The sequence below is a fragment of the Chenopodium quinoa genome, unplaced genomic scaffold (assembly GCF_001683475.1).
Source record: "Chenopodium quinoa cultivar QQ74 unplaced genomic scaffold, ASM168347v1, whole genome shotgun sequence".
NCBI classification, from domain to species: Eukaryota; Viridiplantae; Streptophyta; class Magnoliopsida; order Caryophyllales; family Amaranthaceae; genus Chenopodium; species Chenopodium quinoa.
The window spans coordinates 4,497,789-4,518,705 of record NW_018744537.1 but is presented as its reverse complement, the minus strand read 5'-3'; the positions used below and the strand labels follow the sequence as shown (position 1 = coordinate 4,518,705).

At 42.4% G+C, this 20,917-nt stretch overlaps 1 protein-coding gene across 1 annotated transcript; it reads right to left on the bottom strand.

Annotated features, from left to right (window-relative positions):
• Positions 1-10,840: 10,840 nt before the first annotated feature.
• Positions 10,841-14,743, bottom strand: LOC110698764 (proline-rich receptor-like protein kinase PERK15). The gene is made up of 7 exons (XM_021876286.1): positions 14,309-14,743; positions 14,022-14,108; positions 13,835-13,905; positions 12,844-12,920; positions 12,597-12,744; positions 12,306-12,464; positions 10,841-11,971 (listed from the first exon to the last, which is right to left on the bottom strand). The coding sequence occupies exons 1-7, from the start codon at positions 14,697-14,699 to the stop codon at positions 11,726-11,728; spliced, it is 1,179 nt and encodes a 392-aa protein (XP_021731978.1). The 5' UTR covers positions 14,700-14,743; the 3' UTR covers positions 10,841-11,725.
• Positions 14,744-20,917: the final 6,174 nt, after the last annotated feature.

Sequence of the window (20,917 nt, the reverse complement as noted above, 5' to 3'; positions counted from 1 at the left end):
ATGTCAAGCCCACTGTTATGGCCACTGGGTCAAGTGGAGAAAAAACAGACCTTGACAATGTCAAGGAGAGTGCGCCTGTTCAAGAAACAGGCGATAAAAAGAGAAAGGCGTCCCAGACAGAGTCCGCAAGAAAAGCAAGAAAATAGCAATCACTGGCAGAGGAGCGGCCGGATGAGTTCCGCCCTCAGCCGGCTGGTGAGCATGCGGACCTGATATTAGACGACTCACGTCCTGACCGAACAGTCAAAGTTGGGACGACTGCTCTGAGAAACCTTGGTGACGACTTTCACAACCTGTTGAAAGAATACAAGGACATCTTTGCATTTGAAGTCCATGAAATGCCAGGCGTTAGTCCTGATCTGGCAGTACATAAACTCGCTGTGGATCCGAAAAAGAAGCTGGTACGGCAAAAGAAGCGGAACCATGGTGAAGAAAGAGGTCAGGCGGCAGCCGCCGAAGTCAAAAAATTACTTGATGCAGGGTTCATTCGGCAATGTTACTTCCCAGATTGGGTTGCAAATGTGGTGCTTGTTAAAAAGCCGAATGGCACCTGGCGAATGTGTGTAGACTACACAGACTTAAACAAGGCGTGCCCCAAAGACAGTTACCCTCTGCCTAAAATTGATAACCTGGTCGACTCAACAGCCGGCCATGCCTTGATGAGCTTTATGGACGCCTACTCTGGTTTCCATCAAATTCCTTTATGGAAGAAAGATCAGGAGAAGACGGCCTTCGTCACTGATCAGGGATTATACTGTTACACGGTCATGCCGTTTGGTCTTAAGAATGCCCCGGCTACCTTCCAACGAATGATAAACACAGTGTTCTTTGATCAGATTGGGAGAAACGTCGAGGCATATATTGATGATATGATTGTCAAGACTAAACATCAGAAAGATCATCTGGCGGACCTCCGAGAAACTTTCGCCACACTCAGGCGGCACCATGTCATGCTCAATCCCAAGAAATGTGTATTTGGAGTTGAGTCTGGGAAATTTCTCGGATTCCTTATCAATCAGAGAGGAATAGAGGCGAACCCTGAGAAGGTACAGGCGGTCATTGACATGCAGTCGCCTCGTACCGTCCGAGAGGTTCAGAAGTTAACAGGTTGTCTGGCGGCCTTGGGGAGATTCCTAAGCCGATCAGGCGACAAATGCCTATACTTTTTCCAGGCAATTAAGAAAAAGGCAAGGTTTGAATGGGGGCCGGATGCTGAGGCCGCCTTCCAGAAATTAAAGGTTCACTTGCATTCCTTGCCGAGGCTGGTCAGCCCTTTGCCCAAAGAAGATCTCTACATGTACCTGGCCGTCTCTGATCATGCGTTAAGCGCTGTGCTCCTTGCTGAAAGGGACGGCTGTCAGCTCCCGGTCTACTTTGTCAGTCACGTACTGAAAAATGCCGAGTTGAGGTATCCCCCCTAGTGGAGAAATTTGGTCTTGCACTCTTCATGGCTGTTAAAAAATTGAAGCCCTACTTTTTGGCACATGCAGTCGTCGTGTATACCGACCAACCAATCAAGCGGCCCCTTACCATCATGGAGTCGTCAGGACGAATGATCAAATGGGCCATAGAAATACAGAGCCTCGAAGTTACTTTCGAGCCTAGAAAAGCAGTGAAGGGGCAAGCCTTTGCTGACTTTATTGTAGAGATGACTCGTCCTCCTAACTCTCAAGTTCCAGACCAAGTCTGAAAGGTATATGTGGACGGAAGCTCTACTTCAAATGGTTGTGGAGCAGGCGTCGTATGTCAATCTCCAGAGGGCGACAGGTTCGAGTATGCTCTACGCTTCAGTTTTCAGGCTTCAAACAATGAGGCAGAATATGAAGCTTTACTAGCCGGGATCCGCATGTACAAGGCGGCAGGGGCAAGAAAAATAGACGCCTGTTCTGATTCACAATTGATAGTGAGTCAGTACAATGGCGAATACGAAGCAACCCATCCGGCCATGATCAAGTATTTACAGGCGGTCCGACAAGCAGTCGGCTCCCTTGAGGATTTCCATCTGATCCAAGTGCCGAGATCAGAAAACAACCAGGCAGATGCACTGTCAAAATTAGCATCATCCGCCTCCTCCGATACTCCTCGAACTGTTTTTTGGGAAGTAATGGAGAAGAGAAGCATCGAGGAAAACCCTATTGGAATCCTAGACAGAAGCTCAACCTGGATGGATTCAATCAGGGCATATCTGACAAACGGTACACTGCCGGATGATCCTCAACAGGCGGCAGCACTGAAAAAACGAGCCTCCTGTTTTGAAATGATACAGGGAGAACTTCACAAGAGGGGGTACCTTCAACCCTTCTTAAAGTGTGTTACTCCTGAAAAGGGACGAGAAATACTAGATGATCTTCACTCTGGTTTCTGTGCTTCCCATATAGGTGGTAGGATGCTTGCTCAAAGGGCAAGGCGGCAGGGCTACTTTTGGCCTACTTTGGAAGCAGATGCAATGGAGATGGTGAAAAAATGTGACAAGTGCCAAAGGTTTGGCAAATTAATTCACCGTCCGGCTACTGACCTCACTACCATTCACAGCCCACTACCGTTTGCTAAGTGGGGCATGGACATTCTGGGTCCATATACGCCTGCTACAGGCGGCAGAAGGTATATACTTGTTGCCGTTGACTACTTCACTAAATGGGTAGAGGCGGAGGCTGTAAAGGGAATCAAGACGAAAGATGTAATTTCATTCATTTGGAAAAACGTCATCACTCGGTTCGGGGTTCCCATGTCTATGGTTTTTGATAATGGTCCCCAATTTGAGACGCCTGTTCTCAAAAGCTGGTTGGGAGACCAAGGAATTGCACACTACTTTGCATCTGTCGGTCGTCCACAAGCAAACGGCCAGGTAGAAGCCTTTAATAAAATCATCTCAGACGGTCTCAAGAAAAAGATTGAACGAGCAGGCGGCCTATGGGCGGATGAACTACCACATGTTCTCTGGTCCATTAGGACGACTGAAAAAGGGGCGACTGGAGAAACTCCATTCCTCCTAACTTATGGTGCAGAAGCTGTTCTTCCAATAGAACACTACGAGACGACTCTTCGAGTAATGTTGTATAACGAAGAGGCAAACTGGGAAGCCATGCGCCTGGCATTAGACTCATTTCCTGAAAAGAGGGGCAATGCTGTTTTGCGCCATGAGATCTATCGCCTGAGAATGACTAGATCATACAACAAAAAAGTACACAGGCGTCCACTCAAAGTAGGGGACTTTGTACTTAGAAAAATGGAAGCAGTAGGTAGGGCTAATGAGTCTGGCAAACTAACTCCCAACTAGGAAGGACCCTACCGAATCTATGAGGAAGTCAGGGACGGTACCTACCGTCTGGAAACACCAGACGGACAACCGTTGCCTCGAACTTGGAATGTAGATAACCTTAAAAAATATTTCTTTTGAGAGATGTAAAGTAAAGAGCTACTTAATAAAGTTTGCACTTACTATTTAATTGTATTACGAGGGGCATGCCGTCTGTACCTTTACAGTCGGCTACTCTCCATTGAGTTTTTCACTCTATCTTCTGAGGGGCATGCCGTCTGTTCCTTTACAGTCGGCTACTCTCCATTGAGTATTTTACTCAAACACTTAGCTAAAAAGATTAGGGCCTGGCCGACCCTGTGCCTAACAGGCGGCTACCCTTCTTTCACTTAGCACCTACGTTCACCAAGAACTTACCAAGGCCACCGGCCGAATGATCAGATCAGGCGCCAAGCCAACTGATCAAATCTACAAAACTAATTCGACCTGTCCCAACATCATAGCAGGCGTCCGACGGCATCCCTCCGGATGAAATTCGTCGCAGAGAGCAGCTCCCTTTTGGGTGGAACATTGTTCTATAAACTAATTACACGGCACCTATACGACTGTCCCCAAGGACAACCACGTAGCCGTTTTTGAGACAAGGATAACTCTATCACTAACCAAACCAGTGGTAGCAGTTGACATCTGAGTCAGATGACCGCCTGTATTACTTGGGATAAATGCAGGGGGTACTTCTTGAGTTAATAGCCAACAAACATTGGCAAATCAAGAGGATCAGCCGGCCTCCGCTGCCTGGTACCTCTACTATTCAATCTAGAGTGTGACGAAGACTAAGTAACTCCTATGTTAACTTAATAGTCACTCAAATTTAGTATGGAGCCTAAAAGGTATGAGTCGTCCGCTTGTTTTTAACAAACGGACTCTCAACCACTACTCTTGCTAGGTTAACAAATTACGAGTTAAAAGCCAACATTGGCAATAAAGGGAAACAACCGGCACCCGCCGCTTGTTATCCTACTTAATTCCTTGGCGACTAGGTAATACTATTTACTTGGTCAGACCAATTGAATAAATAGTTCGAATACCGATTGAATAAATGGCCGACTAATCGTCTATCCTGGAAACAGACAAACAGTCGTCCAGGGGCATAGGCGGCGTACTTACTATTTGTACCTGTCTTAACGTTCGGCCATACACAACAGTCGGTCTAATGAACAAAGGGATATAAGATATGGAATACTTAGACAAATTTGAACCAAAACAAAAATTTGATTAAAAATGAGCCGGTCATTAAAGACCAGCAGAATATTCAAAACCCCAGCCCCCTGGCCGGGTAATTACAAAGCAAACGGCACGCAGGCCGTGGAAAAAATACTTAAAGCTTAAGTAGGGGGCAGTTCAGTATCAGCAGCTGCCGCCTGGTCAGCACTCTTCTTGCTGGACTCGGCTTTAGCTGCACCCTCTTTTGATGCCTTACCCCCAAGTGGCACAAGCGCCACAACCAGCTCTTCCTCCTCCAACGCACCTTCCAATGCCTCTTCTTCAGCAGCCGCCAGGATCTGTTGATTATATGTTTCCGAACACTGGCGGTACGTTCTTTCCCATGAGGCAAAGTCGACACTGGGGAACAGTCGTTCCCAGGTCATGCGCTGGATTTGAGCGGAGTCTTCCACCATCTCCCGAACGAGCTCTTTTTTCTCTTGCTCGGCCTTTTCCGAGAGCTCTTGGGTAAGACTCTTCTCTTGGTTCACCAGGCGTTCTTTTACGTTGGCCAAAGATTTCTCCATGGCTTCGTAAGAGTGCATTTTTTGGCGAAGAGGTTTCAGCTCGGCCTTAAGGTTGGTGACGGTCGCCTCCAGCTCGTCAACCTTCTTTTGGGCCGCCTCTAACTGAGCCCGAACAGCGGCGGTAGCCTGCGCCTGATAATAAAGAAGATCAATGGTCAGTACTTCATTTTGGGCAATTTGAAACATTGCCTTATCACAGCTGGAGGCGGCCATAGCCTTTGCGGCCTTTACCTCTTTGTTTTTCCGATCAATCGGCTTGCGAAGGCTGTTGACTCGGAGCAGGGCCTAAGTACAAAGAAAAACAGGCGTCAGTTTCCAAACAAAAAAGATAACAGGCGTCCTGGAACTCAAAAGCTCAAAAATATGCTAAGTATACCTCAGCAAGGACCCCTGAAATCCCATCAAGGTCAAGGGTGCCTGCACCCCTGACCGCCTCCCTGTCAGATGGAGGAACTACTTTAACCATGGACTTGGCTACCTCAACCAAGTCAAGCCCCTGAGGGCCGGCTGCATTAAGCGAAAGGAAAAAACAAGTTAGACCTAGTCAAGAAGGAAGCAAGTGAGTTTTTACAAGTGATTGTCCATACTTCTAGGCGGCCCCGCCGGGGTTTTAGAAGAAGTGGCCGGCTGCTTCTCAGCCGCCACTGTTTTCCTGGAAGACCCAGGAGAGCTTGCAACAGTCGTCCTCCGGGCCTTGGGGTCCGGCTGTTGCGAGGAAGAAGCCCTTGGAGTGCCAGACTGAAAACAAAAAGAGTTAGTATATGCATAAGACAACTAAAAGAGGAAGAGTTTTCGAAGCTTACCAAGGGTGCCTCCTTGTTGGGGGAGTCGGCATACGACTGTTTCATGAGCGAGGCCCGCAACATGGCCGCCGCAGTCTTGGATGCTGTTATCTTACTCATGGCGTCAGCTGCAAGAAATAAACAGCAAAGTTAGTAAAAATCCCAAGTAAACAAGGCGTGAAAAAACAGAGTATTTGTCAGGCCGGCTACCTCTAGATCACCGACTGCTGAGGCCACAGGCGGCCAAAAAGTACTCGTCATAGAGCCACTTGAAGCTCGGGACGCAGTTTAGGGGTACTTGCTCTCGTACCCCTGAAGTAGAGTTCACCCTAGTCTCTACTTTGAAGAGTCCTTTGTCTAGGATCTCTTTTTTAGCCTTTGGGGGAACAGGCGGCATGCTGCGGCCGCCTGCGAGAAGAGGCGGATCCCTATTCCACTTGTTAAAGCGTTTGTTCAGCTCCGTGTCTGAACCCTCGATAATAAGGAAGGTGTTCCGCCAATCCTTCCATTTGTTCGCCTTACCTCTCGTCATGAGGTAACCCCTATGGCTTGTTAATTGGTACCAGCCGGTACCTCCCGACTTAGGGGTCCGGCTGAGATAGTTCATGTGGGCGAAAGCCTCAAAGCTTGGCTCCACCCCGTACATTTCGCACCCGGCCACATAGCCGAGTACGTTTACCCAAGAGTTGGGGGCTAACTGCCATAACCACAGATCATACCCATCTAAAATCCGCTGAACAGCCGGATGTAATGGGAAGCGCAGTCCAGCTTTGATGGCCGCCACATAGCAGCCAAAGCAGCCGTCACCATAGCTGGTACCAGCCGGCCAGACGACAGTGTCTTCTGGATCCGGCACGAACAGTAAAAATTCCGGGCCCATTCTGTGGTTAGCAATAAAGCTCGCCACGTTGTCTTGCATGGTTGCGATCCGGCCCCGGGGTACCCTGCAGTAGTAGGGGGCGTTTTCCTCTCTGTAAGAGGCGGACGGCTCCGCCCAATTGTCCCCCTTCTCAACTGCATGAGAAAGTCTCGCCTCTTGTAGGCGGCTATGTCTTTCTTCTGAGCCTGGAGAACTGTGGCCAGAAGAGCTGGACTCGGACTCGTCCTCTGACGAGTCCGAAGAGGACGACTCCTCCCCTCTCCCAGAGGGGCCCGCCTCCTCTCCCTTAGAAGGAGCAGGAGGGAAATTAGACATGTCAACGGTAAGATGGGAAGGGACCACCTTGGCCCCTCTCTCAGAACTGTCGGCTTGGCAGTCGCCTCGTTTCAATTCTACATCTGGCGCCTGGTCAGATGTTTCACTAAGGAGCACCCTTTGGGAGGAGCCGTTTGAGTTTGATATCATAGCAGTCTGTTTCGTTCTGGCCATCACGTTCTGCATAGACACAGATACAGTCGGACTTTGTATAAAGGGCAAAGATGGGTCCAGAAAAGGGCAGGCGGCACTCCTAGTCCTAGATTCAGCCGTCCCCGGTGACCGGTTGATCACTAACTTAGGTCGTGTCGTGTGCTTCCGTGGTGCCATTTCAAAAAATAAAAATAAAATTAAGAGTAAGAGAACTGAGTTACCTGAACGAGTGATGGTTGATGAAGTCCTGGAAGTCCGGTGCAGTCGGCTTGTCAGAACAGGCGGTAGGCAGAAAGGGTCCGAAATGTCAGAGCAAGTTCAGGGGTCCGAATGTTCTCGCAAAGTTCTCAAATGTGAAAATGACCGAAGTCAGCACTTCCTTTTATAGGCAAAGTGAGAAGGCGAAGGGTCGCTTCCAAATTCAAAATTTGGGCGGGAAAATCTCTCGGCCGTTTGCAAGGTGACATCTGTAGCAGGCCGTCGCCTGTCACCGTGCGACACCTGTCACAGGCGACACGTGACCAGTCACGTGCCACCTGTGAGGGGCAAATGATTAGGGGATTTTTATCCACCAATCACCGTCTGGCAAGTGGACCAACCAGGTTCCGCCACGTGTCCTTCACGTAGGCCAATAGGAACCTGCCACGTGTCAGTCACAGATACGTCCTCTACGGACCAATCAAGGCACGCCACGTGTCCACCCATGCCAAATGGGAAAACCGGCCATCAAGGCCCAATCCAGTCTAGAGGCCCGGTCAGCCCTAGGTTTACCTTAAACCTAGAGAGTTGCACGCTTCTCAAGGCTATAAATACTTAATTAATCCTCATTAGTGAGGTAATCGAAAAATCAAGAAATCAAGCAGAGAAGAACAGAGTTATTACGGAACACCAACAACCGGCTAATCTCGCTAACGACGCAGATTACCAACACTAAGCACTCTCACCTAGAGAGATCTTATTACTTTAATTTCCGTATTAATTACTCCTTAATCAGGTACTAACTTGACCGTTGGAGGCGGAGCTCTCAGGAGTCTCCGTTATTTTGCAGGTACAGGCGTCCGGTTCCAGTCTCGGAATTGTAACTCTCCCGCAGGACATCAGAAAACCCTGAAACACCAACAACGACACCAGCAGCAACGACAACCACGACAACCAACAACGACACCAACCTAACGGCGGCACATTGTAGATCTAGGGTTTTTTTTTCAGATCTCTATTAATTTCAGAAGATAAATGTATATATATTTCTTTTGTTTAATTTCATTTTTTTTGTATTTTTTTCAGATCTCTATTGTACGATTTGGGTGTTATGAATTTTTTTTGTTTTTTTCGATTTGTTATTTTACGAATTGGTTTTTGTTATTTTTCGATTTGGGTTGGGCTGTTGGTGGTGCTAGACAGGGTGGGGTAGGGTGGGGGTCCAGTCAGGGTGGTGGGGGAGGTTTCGATGGGGGGTCTGGGTGGTGTGGGGTCCATGGGGTGTGGGTTATTAAGTGGGTCTGGGTCTGGGTTTGGTGGGTCTGGGTTAGGTGGAGGTGGTTGGGTGGTGTGGGGTTAGGCGTGGTGTGGGTGTGGGTGGGTTGGAGGTGGTTAAGCGTGGTGGTGGGTGTGGGTGGTTTAGGGGGTTGGTTAGGTGGGGAAGTGGTGGCTGGACAGGGTGGGGTAGGGTGGTTGGGGTGGTGCTGGTTTGTTTTTAATATTTTTTTTTCTGATTATTCCGACGGAAATTTCCGTCGGAATATACCTCTTCCGACGGAATATTCCTCTTCCGACGGAAATTTCCGTCGGAAACCTCTCCAACGCCGACGGAAAATTGCGACAGAATTTCGTTTAAAGTCAAAACCAACTCCGACAGAATGAATTCCATCGGAAATTCCATCGGAAAAGTGGCTTCCGACGGAATTTCCCTCGAAAAACGTCAAATTTCCTACAAAGGGTATTGCGACGGACTGATTCCGACGGAATTCCGTCGGAAGGCCATTTTCCGACGGAAAAATTCCGTCGGAATCCAGCTGTTTTCTTGTCGTGGCGTGAGATGCGAACAAAACTGGATATGCGAAAATTGGGAATGAAAATGGAGAACGAAAATAGAGATGTGAAAATGGAGAAGAAGGAGAAAGGAAAGAGAAGAAGGGGAAAGGAAAGAGAAAAGAAAGAGAAGGAGATGGAGGAGCGTGAGAAAGGAAAAAGAAGAAAGAGAAAAGAAAGAGGAGGAGAGAGAAAAGAAAGAGGAGGGAGAGCGGTGTGATAGAAGAATATTAGGGTTTGGGAAAATGGGGATCCTTTTATACCGTATTCTTTTTAGCGGTCACAAATTACGACTGTTTTATAAACAGTCGCTATTTTCAACTGTTTTGATTGTTGAAAGAGTTATTTTAATTTAGAATTATTTTAATTATTCAAACATCCTTGCAACCTGTTTAAAAGGCTAAAAACGATCGCAAATATGCGACCCTTTCCAAAACAGTCGTAATATTGCGACCGCGAAAAAATCTGTTGCAGATTTCATATTTTGCGACCGTTTTTTTTTACGGTCGTAGAAAAACGGTTGCAATTTAACCGAATTCTGATCTAGTAGTGGTAGGTAACTATTACCCTCATTATGAGGGTAATAATTCCTCCATCTCTCTCTTTTCCTCATGGCACAATTACTTTATTTCATTTGTAAACACCATGCCTCCTACAACACCTCTAATTACTTATATTTTTTCAAGTCTGACTTTTATTATCCCCATAGTATATTACCCCTAATCCAAACAAGGCCTAAATGCTCAATTTTATAGGGTGTGGTTTAGTAGGGTGCACCTAAGACGTATTATTTGTTTAGTTCACCTTATTTTTGCTTATCTGAAGCTATTTGATTTGATCTGGTCTGATCTAATTGTCAGATTTGACCAAACTTTGACTTTAAGTGTACGATAATCTATAAGGAAAAAATATATCAAGTAAGGTCTTGTTAGATTCATAATAATGTGTATTTGCATAATTTTTTTCATCACGAAATTAAAGATATTTAGTGATAAAAAATTGCACATAAAACGATGATCTGATCTGAAATTATTTTTTTTGATCTAATCTGAACTTATTTTTTCTGAAATAAGTTGAACTAAACAAGGCCTAAGAGGGTGCACTTTTTTAGCATGTGGACTTACAATAACTGGGGAGAACTTTGTTTTTTTGGTGTTCCACCCGGTTCATCCTTTGGACTAATCCGGATTCGGGGCTCAGTTTTGAGTGGTTAGGTTCCATTCCCCTCCCAATTGTTGTTGCGGAGATCATCGAACGCGCGGTCCTTCCTACCAAGTGTAGCCTCAATAACTGGGGAGAACTTTGTGAATGGATATGGAGCTCAAGATTGAATCTAATGATGTATTATTTATTCGTTTATATTTAGGGTGCTAATTGAGGTGATTATCCCCCCTATCTCTAATACAAAAAGTGCTCCTAAAATTATATTGACATAGGGTCTATTTGGTGTGATTTTTCTAACTTATTTTAAACAAAATAAATTAAAATAAGTTCATAAAAATTAAGTTTTCTACAAAGTCAAGTTTTAATACAACCAAGGTAAAGAAATGGAAGAAAGTGAGCTCAACAATGGAAGAATTTTAACAAATCCTTACAATTCTCTACCCTTCCTTCTCTACCAAGCCATATGCCCATATCCAAATGAGGGAAAAACAACAAATCCCTCGCTTCCTCTTCCTTCTCTTTCCCTGATTACTTTATTTAAACATCATTGATGAAGAACTCAAACAAAGTAACATCCTATAGCTCACTTTTCACATCTATGTTCAAAGAGATTAAGAGAACAATATAGTGTCATTAATCTAAGGGCAAATACAAGTTTGTCATATTGATAAACATCACATGTATCTCAAGGGGTTAAAATTGTCTTTTAAACCACTAAAATAGGGATAAAATTGTAATTTAGTTGTCTCTTTCCCTTTTCTCCATTCACAACCAGTCCTCAATTTCTTTCTCTCTCCCCGCCATAGAGTACCATTGAAGCAGCATTTGAGTTTTCTCTCTCCCCGCCATAGTACTCCATTGAAGCTGCCTTTGAGTTTTTTCTCCATCATTGAAGCAGCCTTTGAGTTTCCCATACACCATCGAATAAATTGACAAACGCCCAATGCTTAATTTCAATGAAGGAGGAAAACACCTACCCTTTAGAGTTAACAATGCCCTTAATTTCTCCCGTTTTCTTAGGGTTTTCGTTGATTCGCCGCCGAATTGAGGTTGGTGTATGTTGTGGCCGTTGCATAAACTGCCATTGTTATGTTGAGAAAGGAGGAAGATGGGTGAGTCAGCATCCAATAAAAAAAAAAAAAAAAATTGATAGTTTTGCTTTTATTTACCATTCCTGTCATTAGAGAAACGATGATTGTTTCTCAAGAAGAGAAACTGGGGCTCACCCTTAATCTAATAATTTAGAAAGGAAAATTGTCGTAACAATATAACATCTATATATGTACACGTAAATAAAGGTTGTAATAGTTAATTATTGGTCTTGGAGTTACCACTCCTGTTTCACAGTATTCATTTTCTATAACTCCAGGGTATCTTGTTGGTTTTCAGTACTCGAGGTAGATATGAGCTCGCTGGTGGTTCCACTGAATTTATCAGTACTTTGAGCATAGCTTTGTAGAGCTAACTTCTCAAGTTTCTGTAAATCCTCCTTGTGCTGGCCACTAGAGTCGTCGACTGAAATTTCTTTGAACATATCGTTATCTGTTGTGCTTTCTTTCAGAAGGTCCTCAGCTGACAAGTTCCCTTCAAGAGCTTGTAATACCTGCATCAACCAGATGATAAACAGATCAGATATATGTACAAGGTCTAAATCCTGCAGAATAAATAAATTTCCGTATGGAATTAATAGTCACATTGTCCCAACCCGACATAATTAAAGATATGGCATGATCAGTTGCACAAAAGAGTAATATATATCCCATATAGGATCTCCTCATCACTTATAGTTTTAGTATTTATACATTGAAAAAATCAAACATAAACCGCTGCTAAATTAGGAAACCCACAAGCTATTTCCGGACATATACACTAAAACATTGTATGTGACAATTAATTATGGACAAAGGAGTTACATATTCACTTGAAGCAACATGTACCTGACTCATTTGAGGCCGTTGTCTAGCAGAGCTGCGAACACATGCAGCTGCACAAGCAATCATTTGTGCCATCTCATAGGGATTATATTCTTCTAATCTTGGATCAACTACTTCACTAAAGCTTCCACCTTCTAGAGCTTGTTTTAACAACGGCCTAGCCTGCAAGTTCAAAATGGACAAACAACTTTACGACTGTCCTCTATAAGCCAAAGATGGCGGTCTAAGAACATTGATGAATCATGATCCACTTGGATATTATGAGTTTTTAAAAGGTTGAAAAGGAAATCTCACCCATTCAACCATGCCATCATCGTTAAAGCGACGGATTCTATCAACAGGTCTACGCCCTGTAATCAATTCCAGAAGCACAACCCCAAAGGAAAAGACATCTGACTTTTCAGTAAGTTTCCCACTTGCAGCATACTCTGGTGCTAGGTAACTGCAAATTACAAAATATTAGCTGATTATGTTCTTAACATGTATGAGGTAAGACTACATAAGAACAGAGAAAAATTAAGTGGTAAAGTATCAATCTTACCCGATAGTTCCCACGACTCTAGTCGATACATGAGTATCTGTGTCTAAGAAAAACTTTGCAAGTCCAAAGTCTGCAACCTGGAAAGGTGAAGAACATGCAAATTTTACATCAGTGCAATAAAGAAGTGTATACTGCAAATAAAGTGAGTCAGATGCCAAAAAAAAAAAAAAAAAAAAAAAAAAAAAAACTTTTTATTGTTGCATATAAAAAGCTCTGTGAGAACAAGGCAGAAGAAAGTTTCTCGGATTGCAGCAGATTTACAGTCCCTACCCACAGGTTCGTGTTTTGGATTGCTGTGAAGGGCAGACTGATGATTAGGGACAAGATGCATAAATTGGAATTTGTGCTGATGAGAGGGAAATTCAAATTTAATACTGAGTACTAATTTATAATTTGACTGATAGTGTAGCAACCGGTCCATTGTATACTATGATGATATGGTGTGGTGTTGAAGAAGGGTGCTCTCTATCCTAGTGATCTGAAGTGCATTGCACGCAGAAAAGATGATAACTTCAGAAGGCATTTTTAAAATGCAATTACAGCAGGCAGCAACTGTGGTTTATTATCTTTAGCACGAAAGGAACAGGACAGTTTGGATCATTTGGCAGCAGAAAGTCAGAGCTCTGTCAACAATTTGTAAAGACTAAAATAGCATATATTACAAGTTCCAAACTAAACAAAACATGTTTATAGATTAGTTTCTTTTCGTTTATATAATTTTTTAAGGCCTTTGCCTAGCTTGTTTTAGTCTTATAGTATGGGAGGGGACGAGGGGTCTTCCTAGAAGTCCGTTCCCCTTCTGGTGAGCTCTTAAGATTGTTAAACAACTAACCAAATAAGAAATATATGGTAGGAATGATTATCAGTTATCACTTCAAAAACCATTATAATCACACAGGATGAAAATACCATCTATAGTCCAACTTGAAGCTAACAAAAGTACAGGACAGGTAAATGAAAAATTCAGTTCATTATAGCAAGAAGTTTGGACCTTAGCATTAAACTCGTCATCGATAAGTATATTCGTTGCCTTGATATCTCGGTGAATGATTTTTGAAGAACCTGCAGACACATATTTACAGCCAAACATCAATTTTGACTCATCTAAAGTCCATGAGGAAATGGAATCAACATCCTTAAAATAAGTACAAGAAATTGAGGTCTACTAAGTCACATACATTCCTCATGAAGATATGTCAATCCTTTTGCTGCACCTAAAGCAATTTTTAACCTTGTTTGCCAACTCATAGGTGGGATTTCATCACCTACAAAAATGTCAATATCCATTAAACCAGGTCCTGAAATATCGGAAATAAGATACAGAAGATAAACTGAAACATTTCATAATTTCCCCCCTATTTTCTTTGAATTTGTTATCTTGATCAATACTAATTTTCTAGAAATACAGTCCGTGCAATCAAAGATGACCACTGGATGGTACTATGTTGATCACCAAAGAGCTTACCATGTAAATGGTATTCCATGGTTTTGTTGGGAATGAACTCGTACACAAGCAATCGCTGATCTCCAGAAATACAATATCCAACAAGCGAAACCAAATGTCTATGGTGCACAAGGCTAATAATTTCAACTTCTGCCTGAAACTCGCGCTCCCCCTGTGCACTTCCAGTTTTCAACTGTTTGACTGCAACTTCTATACCATTAGGCAGGACTCCTTTGTAAACAAATCCAAAACCACCTTGACCAAGAACATTGGCACTTGAAAAACTATTTGTTGCCAAAGCTAGCTCTTCATAAGTAAATGTGCTCTGCACATTATGCGAAATCTGTTGGGTTTTTTCGCATTTCATAGTCACCCTTCTCTTACCCAACCAAAACCAAAGAGCAAAAAACATAACAAACAATCCTAAAGCAGCGCTGACTCCTGCAGCTATGTACTTTTTAGTATGTCCTGCCCACCAAAACAAAATTTAACAATAATTCTACTGTGGTTGATACATGTAAACTTAATCAAAGCAATGAAAATTGATTGCAGATAGATGATTTACTTACTTTCGGAAGGAGGGGGGACTTGAAAAGACGGTGCATCTGCAGGAGATTTGAGAGCAGGATCATTCGGTGAAGAGCTTGGCTCCTGCTTAATACTGAAGAAAGGAGCAAGAGAATACATAACCTGACAACTCGGCATAAAAAGACTCATCTTAGTTCTCCCCTCATCAATCAGGTTATCAAGTGCTGCAAGGAGGCATTTGTGGCATGGACTGCCATGAATGTCCGGAGTACATTGTGCAAGGCAATATACAGTCTGATTTGCAGAAGAGTTTGTAGTAACACCGGTAGAAAAACCTCGTTTGGAACTATTATAAGCAGCCTGATTCATAGGGCCACTCATCGCTGCTGTAAGTACATCGTTGAACTGATCTTTATCAGAAACCATAGCTTCACTGTAAGACCAATCATTTGGATCTTCCTCCTCGATGGAGAATATAGAGCGGTTGGCATAACGAAGTGTACATTCTTCAAAAAAAACTATTGCTTCTTTCTTATTGGGGCATTCATAAACAATTCTAGATGTCGCAGTTTCAACACAGTTGCTGCAGTCTGACATGTTCAGGTCACCTCTGCAGTAGAAGAGAGCATATACTTTGTCAACGCCTTCATCAGCAGTGAAGTTAGCGAAGCCTTTAATTGATGCAGAAGAAGTTAGATTGCTGAAAACGAGACTCAGATTATCTTGATACAGGCTATTCTTACTATAAGAGCCACTCTTTTGTATACAAAAAGAGCTTACAAATTGGGGCTCTGAATAACCAAGATAACATAGTTGAAACATTAGGAAAATTCTGAATACCATTTTTTCAAGAAATGTCATGGTTGCTTCTTCAAATCATACAGTTGATCATGAAGTCTTTAATTGCTTCTTCTTTTTGTGTTTTTCTTTTATACAATCCAACATCATTGACTAGAATTCTAGAATAATGGTATGAACTATGAAGTGATTACAAGAAAAAGTCAGCTATAGTTTGAAATAAACAAAAGAAATCAACTACGAATTTATTTCGATCAGATGACAGCAGAGCCATCTAATTATGTTATTACTATATAGATTAATATGATCAATTATGATATAATGGTGTGTACTCGTGGAGGCCAGTTCCATAGAAGTTCTCTCCTAGCAATAAAAAAAAGGATGGTAGACCATTTGTTAAAAATAACATACATACAGACTGTTACACGCGCAAAATAAAAGGTCCACCTAAAAACCTGGTAGCAGTAAGAGGAGAAGTTCGTCCTGTGGAATGCAAATAGCTCAGATCGTAGTATACTGCACACTGTAATAGACTAAAGATAGAATATTTTACAGTTGTCCTAATTAAATAAACCTTGCAACTAAGTGTTACCAAGCTATAACTATATTTTGGATACAAATCATACAATATACACTATCTACTAAACACCACGATTAATAGTCATGAATATTTAATAAATCCAAAATCCACCTCCTATACTTGTAGGTCAAATACTTAAAGTACATAAGAGGCATCTAGAAACAGATTTTTTGCTGACTGAGATTAAAAAAAAAAAAAATATAAAAAATTGATTTTACTATTAGAAAGGGGTGACATCTGCATAATTGAAACACAAAATTAGTGCTGCTGTAATGGTCAGAGGACAAGAACATAAAAAAAGTGTTACCAAGCAAACATATTATTGCACGCAACAGTTTAATGTCATATGTACCAAAATCAAACAACCGAAATCCAACTCTAAGAGTATTATGTTATTCAAACCAGAATCTAAAATGTTCCGCAAGAACAATCACTAATAGCCAGTAGATGAGCATCAATCCTTCATGGTATTCTTTTGTTTTTCTTAGTTTGAGCAGGTTGCTGGGCTTGCTCATCATCACTGGCGTGTAGCCCGCGACTTTTTCAACATTTTCTTCATGTAGGATGTTTGATAATTTGAATTACACTTACCTACAAGTTTAGTGGTTTTACAATGGAACTGCACAGCTTGAGTTGAGGCTCTCTGATAACAATGAGAGACTATCCTTGATTTGATATAAGCCTTCCCTGTATCTTTGTACACCCTCTCATTTGCCATCATCTGCTGTATTCCTTTCACCTCGTCCTCATAATCGTCGCCTCCCTCAACTGATTCTTCTCGAAGAATCGTGCTATGGTTATCCAAGTATGAATGAGCTGCTTGTAGCTCACCCCTCTCTTCCATCTCATGTGCCTGAGCAATACCTTCTGCTAAAGAGACGCGGTGTTTCTCCTTATTCACCTCTAAGAACACCTGCCTATCCGTGTCAGATAAGTCCTCAGCAGCTGGCCTGCGAATCTCAACTTTAACTGTTTCGGTCCTGATGCTTTGCTTAGAAAGCGGGTCCTTATAAGAACACTTGACTTCCAATAACGGTGTTGTCAATGCGCCATGATCAGCTGTTGGAATTGAGAGATAGACTAGGAATTGCTTCTCCTCCTCAGCGTACACATCGCCTACATATATCACCCCATGCTATTTACTGCAACCAATGCTGTTTCGATGCCTTCCTGAGGGGATGGACTGGATTAGGACCTCGGGAGAGGAAGACGCTACCTGTATTTCTACCTGTTGTGCCACCACACTCAACAGTCCACCTATGCACTGAGCAAAAGCATCCTGGATGATCCGAATTGACTCAATGTAAGAGAAGGTCCCGTGTGATCCATACATCTGCAATTGCGTGCAGTGCAGTAGCATCATGGTTAGAGCCAAAATCAAATGTGTGGACTGGAACTGCATCATTTTGAGGAGCATAATTGGTAGCATCTGTGTCATTCGAGCGGATGCAAGGTGGAAGGAGGCGGAGGGCACGGAGAAACTGTGGACCAACTCCATTTTGGTTGTCCTGACCATCAGACAGAAGAATAATGCCGGAGACAGGATTCTTCTCCCGGCGCTGCTCAAGAACCTGCACAGCCATTTTCAGTCCTGCAATGATGTTAGTGGTACCATCAGCATGAAGGGACTTGACACCGCAGATACTACTACTTTTCCCTGTGTCAGTCATCCTCCGGAGTGGAGTCACCCGCCAGGCTGAGGTTGAAAATGTGATAACCGACAGTCGGTCTTTGGACCCAAATTGCTGATCACAAACCCCATTGCCTGCTTAAGGAGTTTTATCTTTTTGCCTGTCATACTTCCACTCACATCAAGGACTGCAATGAGATCAATTGGGGCCCTTTCTTCCGTGCTGTCAGAAGCTTTCAGAAACAAAGGAGGTGCCTGGATTCCAACAAGGACAGCAAAGGACTCAGACTGGTCTGACCTGCTTATAGCAGGATACTCAGGAAAGGCTTTTACTGTCATGTTGGCACCCTGTTGGAGTGGTGTAGTCGAGGAAGAGGCAGCTGTGGTCGGAGGCAAGGATTGGAGGGGCTCGTCATCAGCAAAAGCAAAATGGAGAGGACTTTGAATGTTCCCAGGGTAAGGGCTAAAGGATGCATTAAAGAAAGGGGGGTTTCTCCAATAGGAACCACATGTTGGGCAAGCGCGATTCCCATGTTGAAAATTGTAGGCAATGCAGGTGTAATGGAAGGCGTGGGAGCACTCTGCTGTGTACAATGCTCGGCCTTCTCCTGCTTTCAAACTTCCTAAGCATATGGAACACAATTCCTAAAGCAGCACACATACTCGTCAGTTGTGTACTGTAAGTACCCTGGACTAAAAAGAAAACATGAAGAACTAGAAAAGGTATTAAAGGAATACAGGGACATGAGTTGCATCATCATCAAGGGTTATCATAAAGTAGGCAATACTGCTAAAAATTAATGGAAGAACTCGAAAAAGACTATATAATATTCAGTCCAATATATGCAAGGCCAAGAGATGAACATAACCGCCATCAACCATGTCAGAGATGAGATATATCAGTATCAAAAAATATAATCACAATATCTTGATTATTAGGAAAGTAGTATAATACCATCTCTAAGAAAATAATACCGGATATCCTATAGATATTATTCATTGAATCATGCATATATTAACGTAAATAATTCTAAAGATATTAGTCTTCTAATATTAATATGGAAATATATTGATTACTCCAGTACATTTACCAATATTGATTATATTATATGATTATATTACTCATATCTTTTCTAAAAAAAATATATATATATACATATCTTATATCTCTAACAAAACCAATTTTTTTTTTTAACGAGAACAAAACCATGACTTCAGCACAATTAAGCAACTTATTAGTTATTACCATCTGTTTTTTTTAAAAAAAAAAAAAAAAAAAAAAAACACCTTTTTACCATCTCCAGCCGTACTCCAAACACTATTCTTTGGATCAAGTAGAATCGATCGAGTCAAAACCCTAAAATACCCCAAATTTTTATATATGGACCATGGGACTATTACTTTCGAACAGAAGAATGCACTTTTTTTTTTTAACATTGATCATAATGTATAAAAAATTTCATATTAATGTTATGACCTAAAAAAAATGCATTCCCTCAAATTTTAATATATGACAATTTTATTTTTTTATGTACATCTCTTCATGCATGACAACTTTCTTTGTATTTTGTAGGGCATAATGTACATCTCCATTGCTCTAAAATGAGCACAAGCCAATACAAATTCTAGTATGATCATAATCAGTTATGAATCAAACAAAAATTATTATTAACACAGTAACAGAAACAATTAGGCTAGAATTCACAAAATTATTAGCCAACTTAAAACCCTAATAAGCCATAAATCAATGAAATAATTAGCGCTAGAAACTACACTCCTTTGCATATTATATAAACAGGAAATTGAACTTTGTGAAATAAATAACAAGTTTAACAACTTACAGAGCTAGTTTCAGCCATGGAATTCCGAATTTGCTTCAAATTACGGCGTTTTATATTGTAATTTGTAAAAGAGATGAAATGAGTCTAAACATTTGAGGCTTTATTTAGTTCTGTTTATATATAGGATTACTATGGCGGTTACAACTTCAACTTATAGTAATTAATAAATACTCCGTATAAATTTTCATATTTAAATTTCCTATAATACCCCAAAAAATATGTTATTTATATGGGAAATTCTCGATGACCCTTAACTTTTACTACGCGTCAATGGTCACCTCTCTTTTTTTATTTATTATTCAAAATGACCTTAGCTAAAAATTTAATCTCACTCATAACCTTATTTCATTAAATATTAACTATGATTAGATTTCTATTTATAAAAATAAAAAATAAATATAAAAATTAACCCCAACCACCAAAAACCAGCCACCATCTCCCTTCCGGCGACACTACCCCATGTTCCATCGATCGCCACGGACACTGTCCAGATTCCCTAGACCGCCGGTGACCCTGCGCCAACTCCACCTTGATCACCACCAAGCCAGATTCCCAAATTCCCGCCCACAACCCTCCCTCCCTCTCGTCCTTCTCACCGTCACCACCACTAGGTCGCCGAACTCAGAACCCCGACCACCCCCAGACCGCCGAACCCAAGCACGATTTGGATTTTGTAGATCAAACTAGGAGCGACGGTCGGGTTTAGATCTGGGCGTATAGGAGAGGTTAGAGGAGAGAGAAGGAGGTTCGTGGGTTGTGGTGGGAGGATGAGCAGTGGGTTTGGTCTGGTGGCATTGCGGTTCTTGGTCTGGTGGGGAATGTCGGGTTGAGGTGAGGAAGAGGGTAGAGGTGGTGGTGGCGGTGAGGAGAGAGAAGGAGGTTCTTTGGCGGGTTGGGGATTCTGGTTGGGCGGTGGTCGAGGTTGATCAGCGTCGTCGGCGGGGTAAGCTTGGAGCAGTGTCGCCGACGGGGGGAGCTTGGCTGGCAGGTGGGGCTGGCTACATCTGGTGGGGATGAAGGTGAAGGTGGTGGCTGGGTTGGTGGTTTTTAGTTTTAGTTTTTATTTTTTTTTCCAAGGTTAACCATAGTTAGTTTTTTTTTTTTTAAATAAATAACACTCATTAATGTCATATGTGAGATAAATTTCTTAATTAGGGTCCTTATGTGTAATAAAAAAAAAAAGGAAGTGACCATTGGTGTGTAGCATAAGTTAGGGGTCACCGTTGTGACTTTCCCTATTTATATTTACACAT

Coding starts and splice junctions, on each gene's coding strand:
- LOC110698764 (XM_021876286.1), bottom strand. CDS start 14,699: ATGTTTTTTGCTCTTTGGTTTTGGTTGGGTAAGAGAAGGGTGACTATG. Junction 12,745..12,843: donor AGAGTCGTGGGAACTATCGG/GTAAGATTGATA, acceptor TGTAATTTGCAG/TTACCTAGCACCAGAGTATG. Junction 12,465..12,596: donor ATGATGGCATGGTTGAATGG/GTGAGATTTCCT, acceptor TTGAACTTGCAG/GCTAGGCCGTTGTTAAAACA.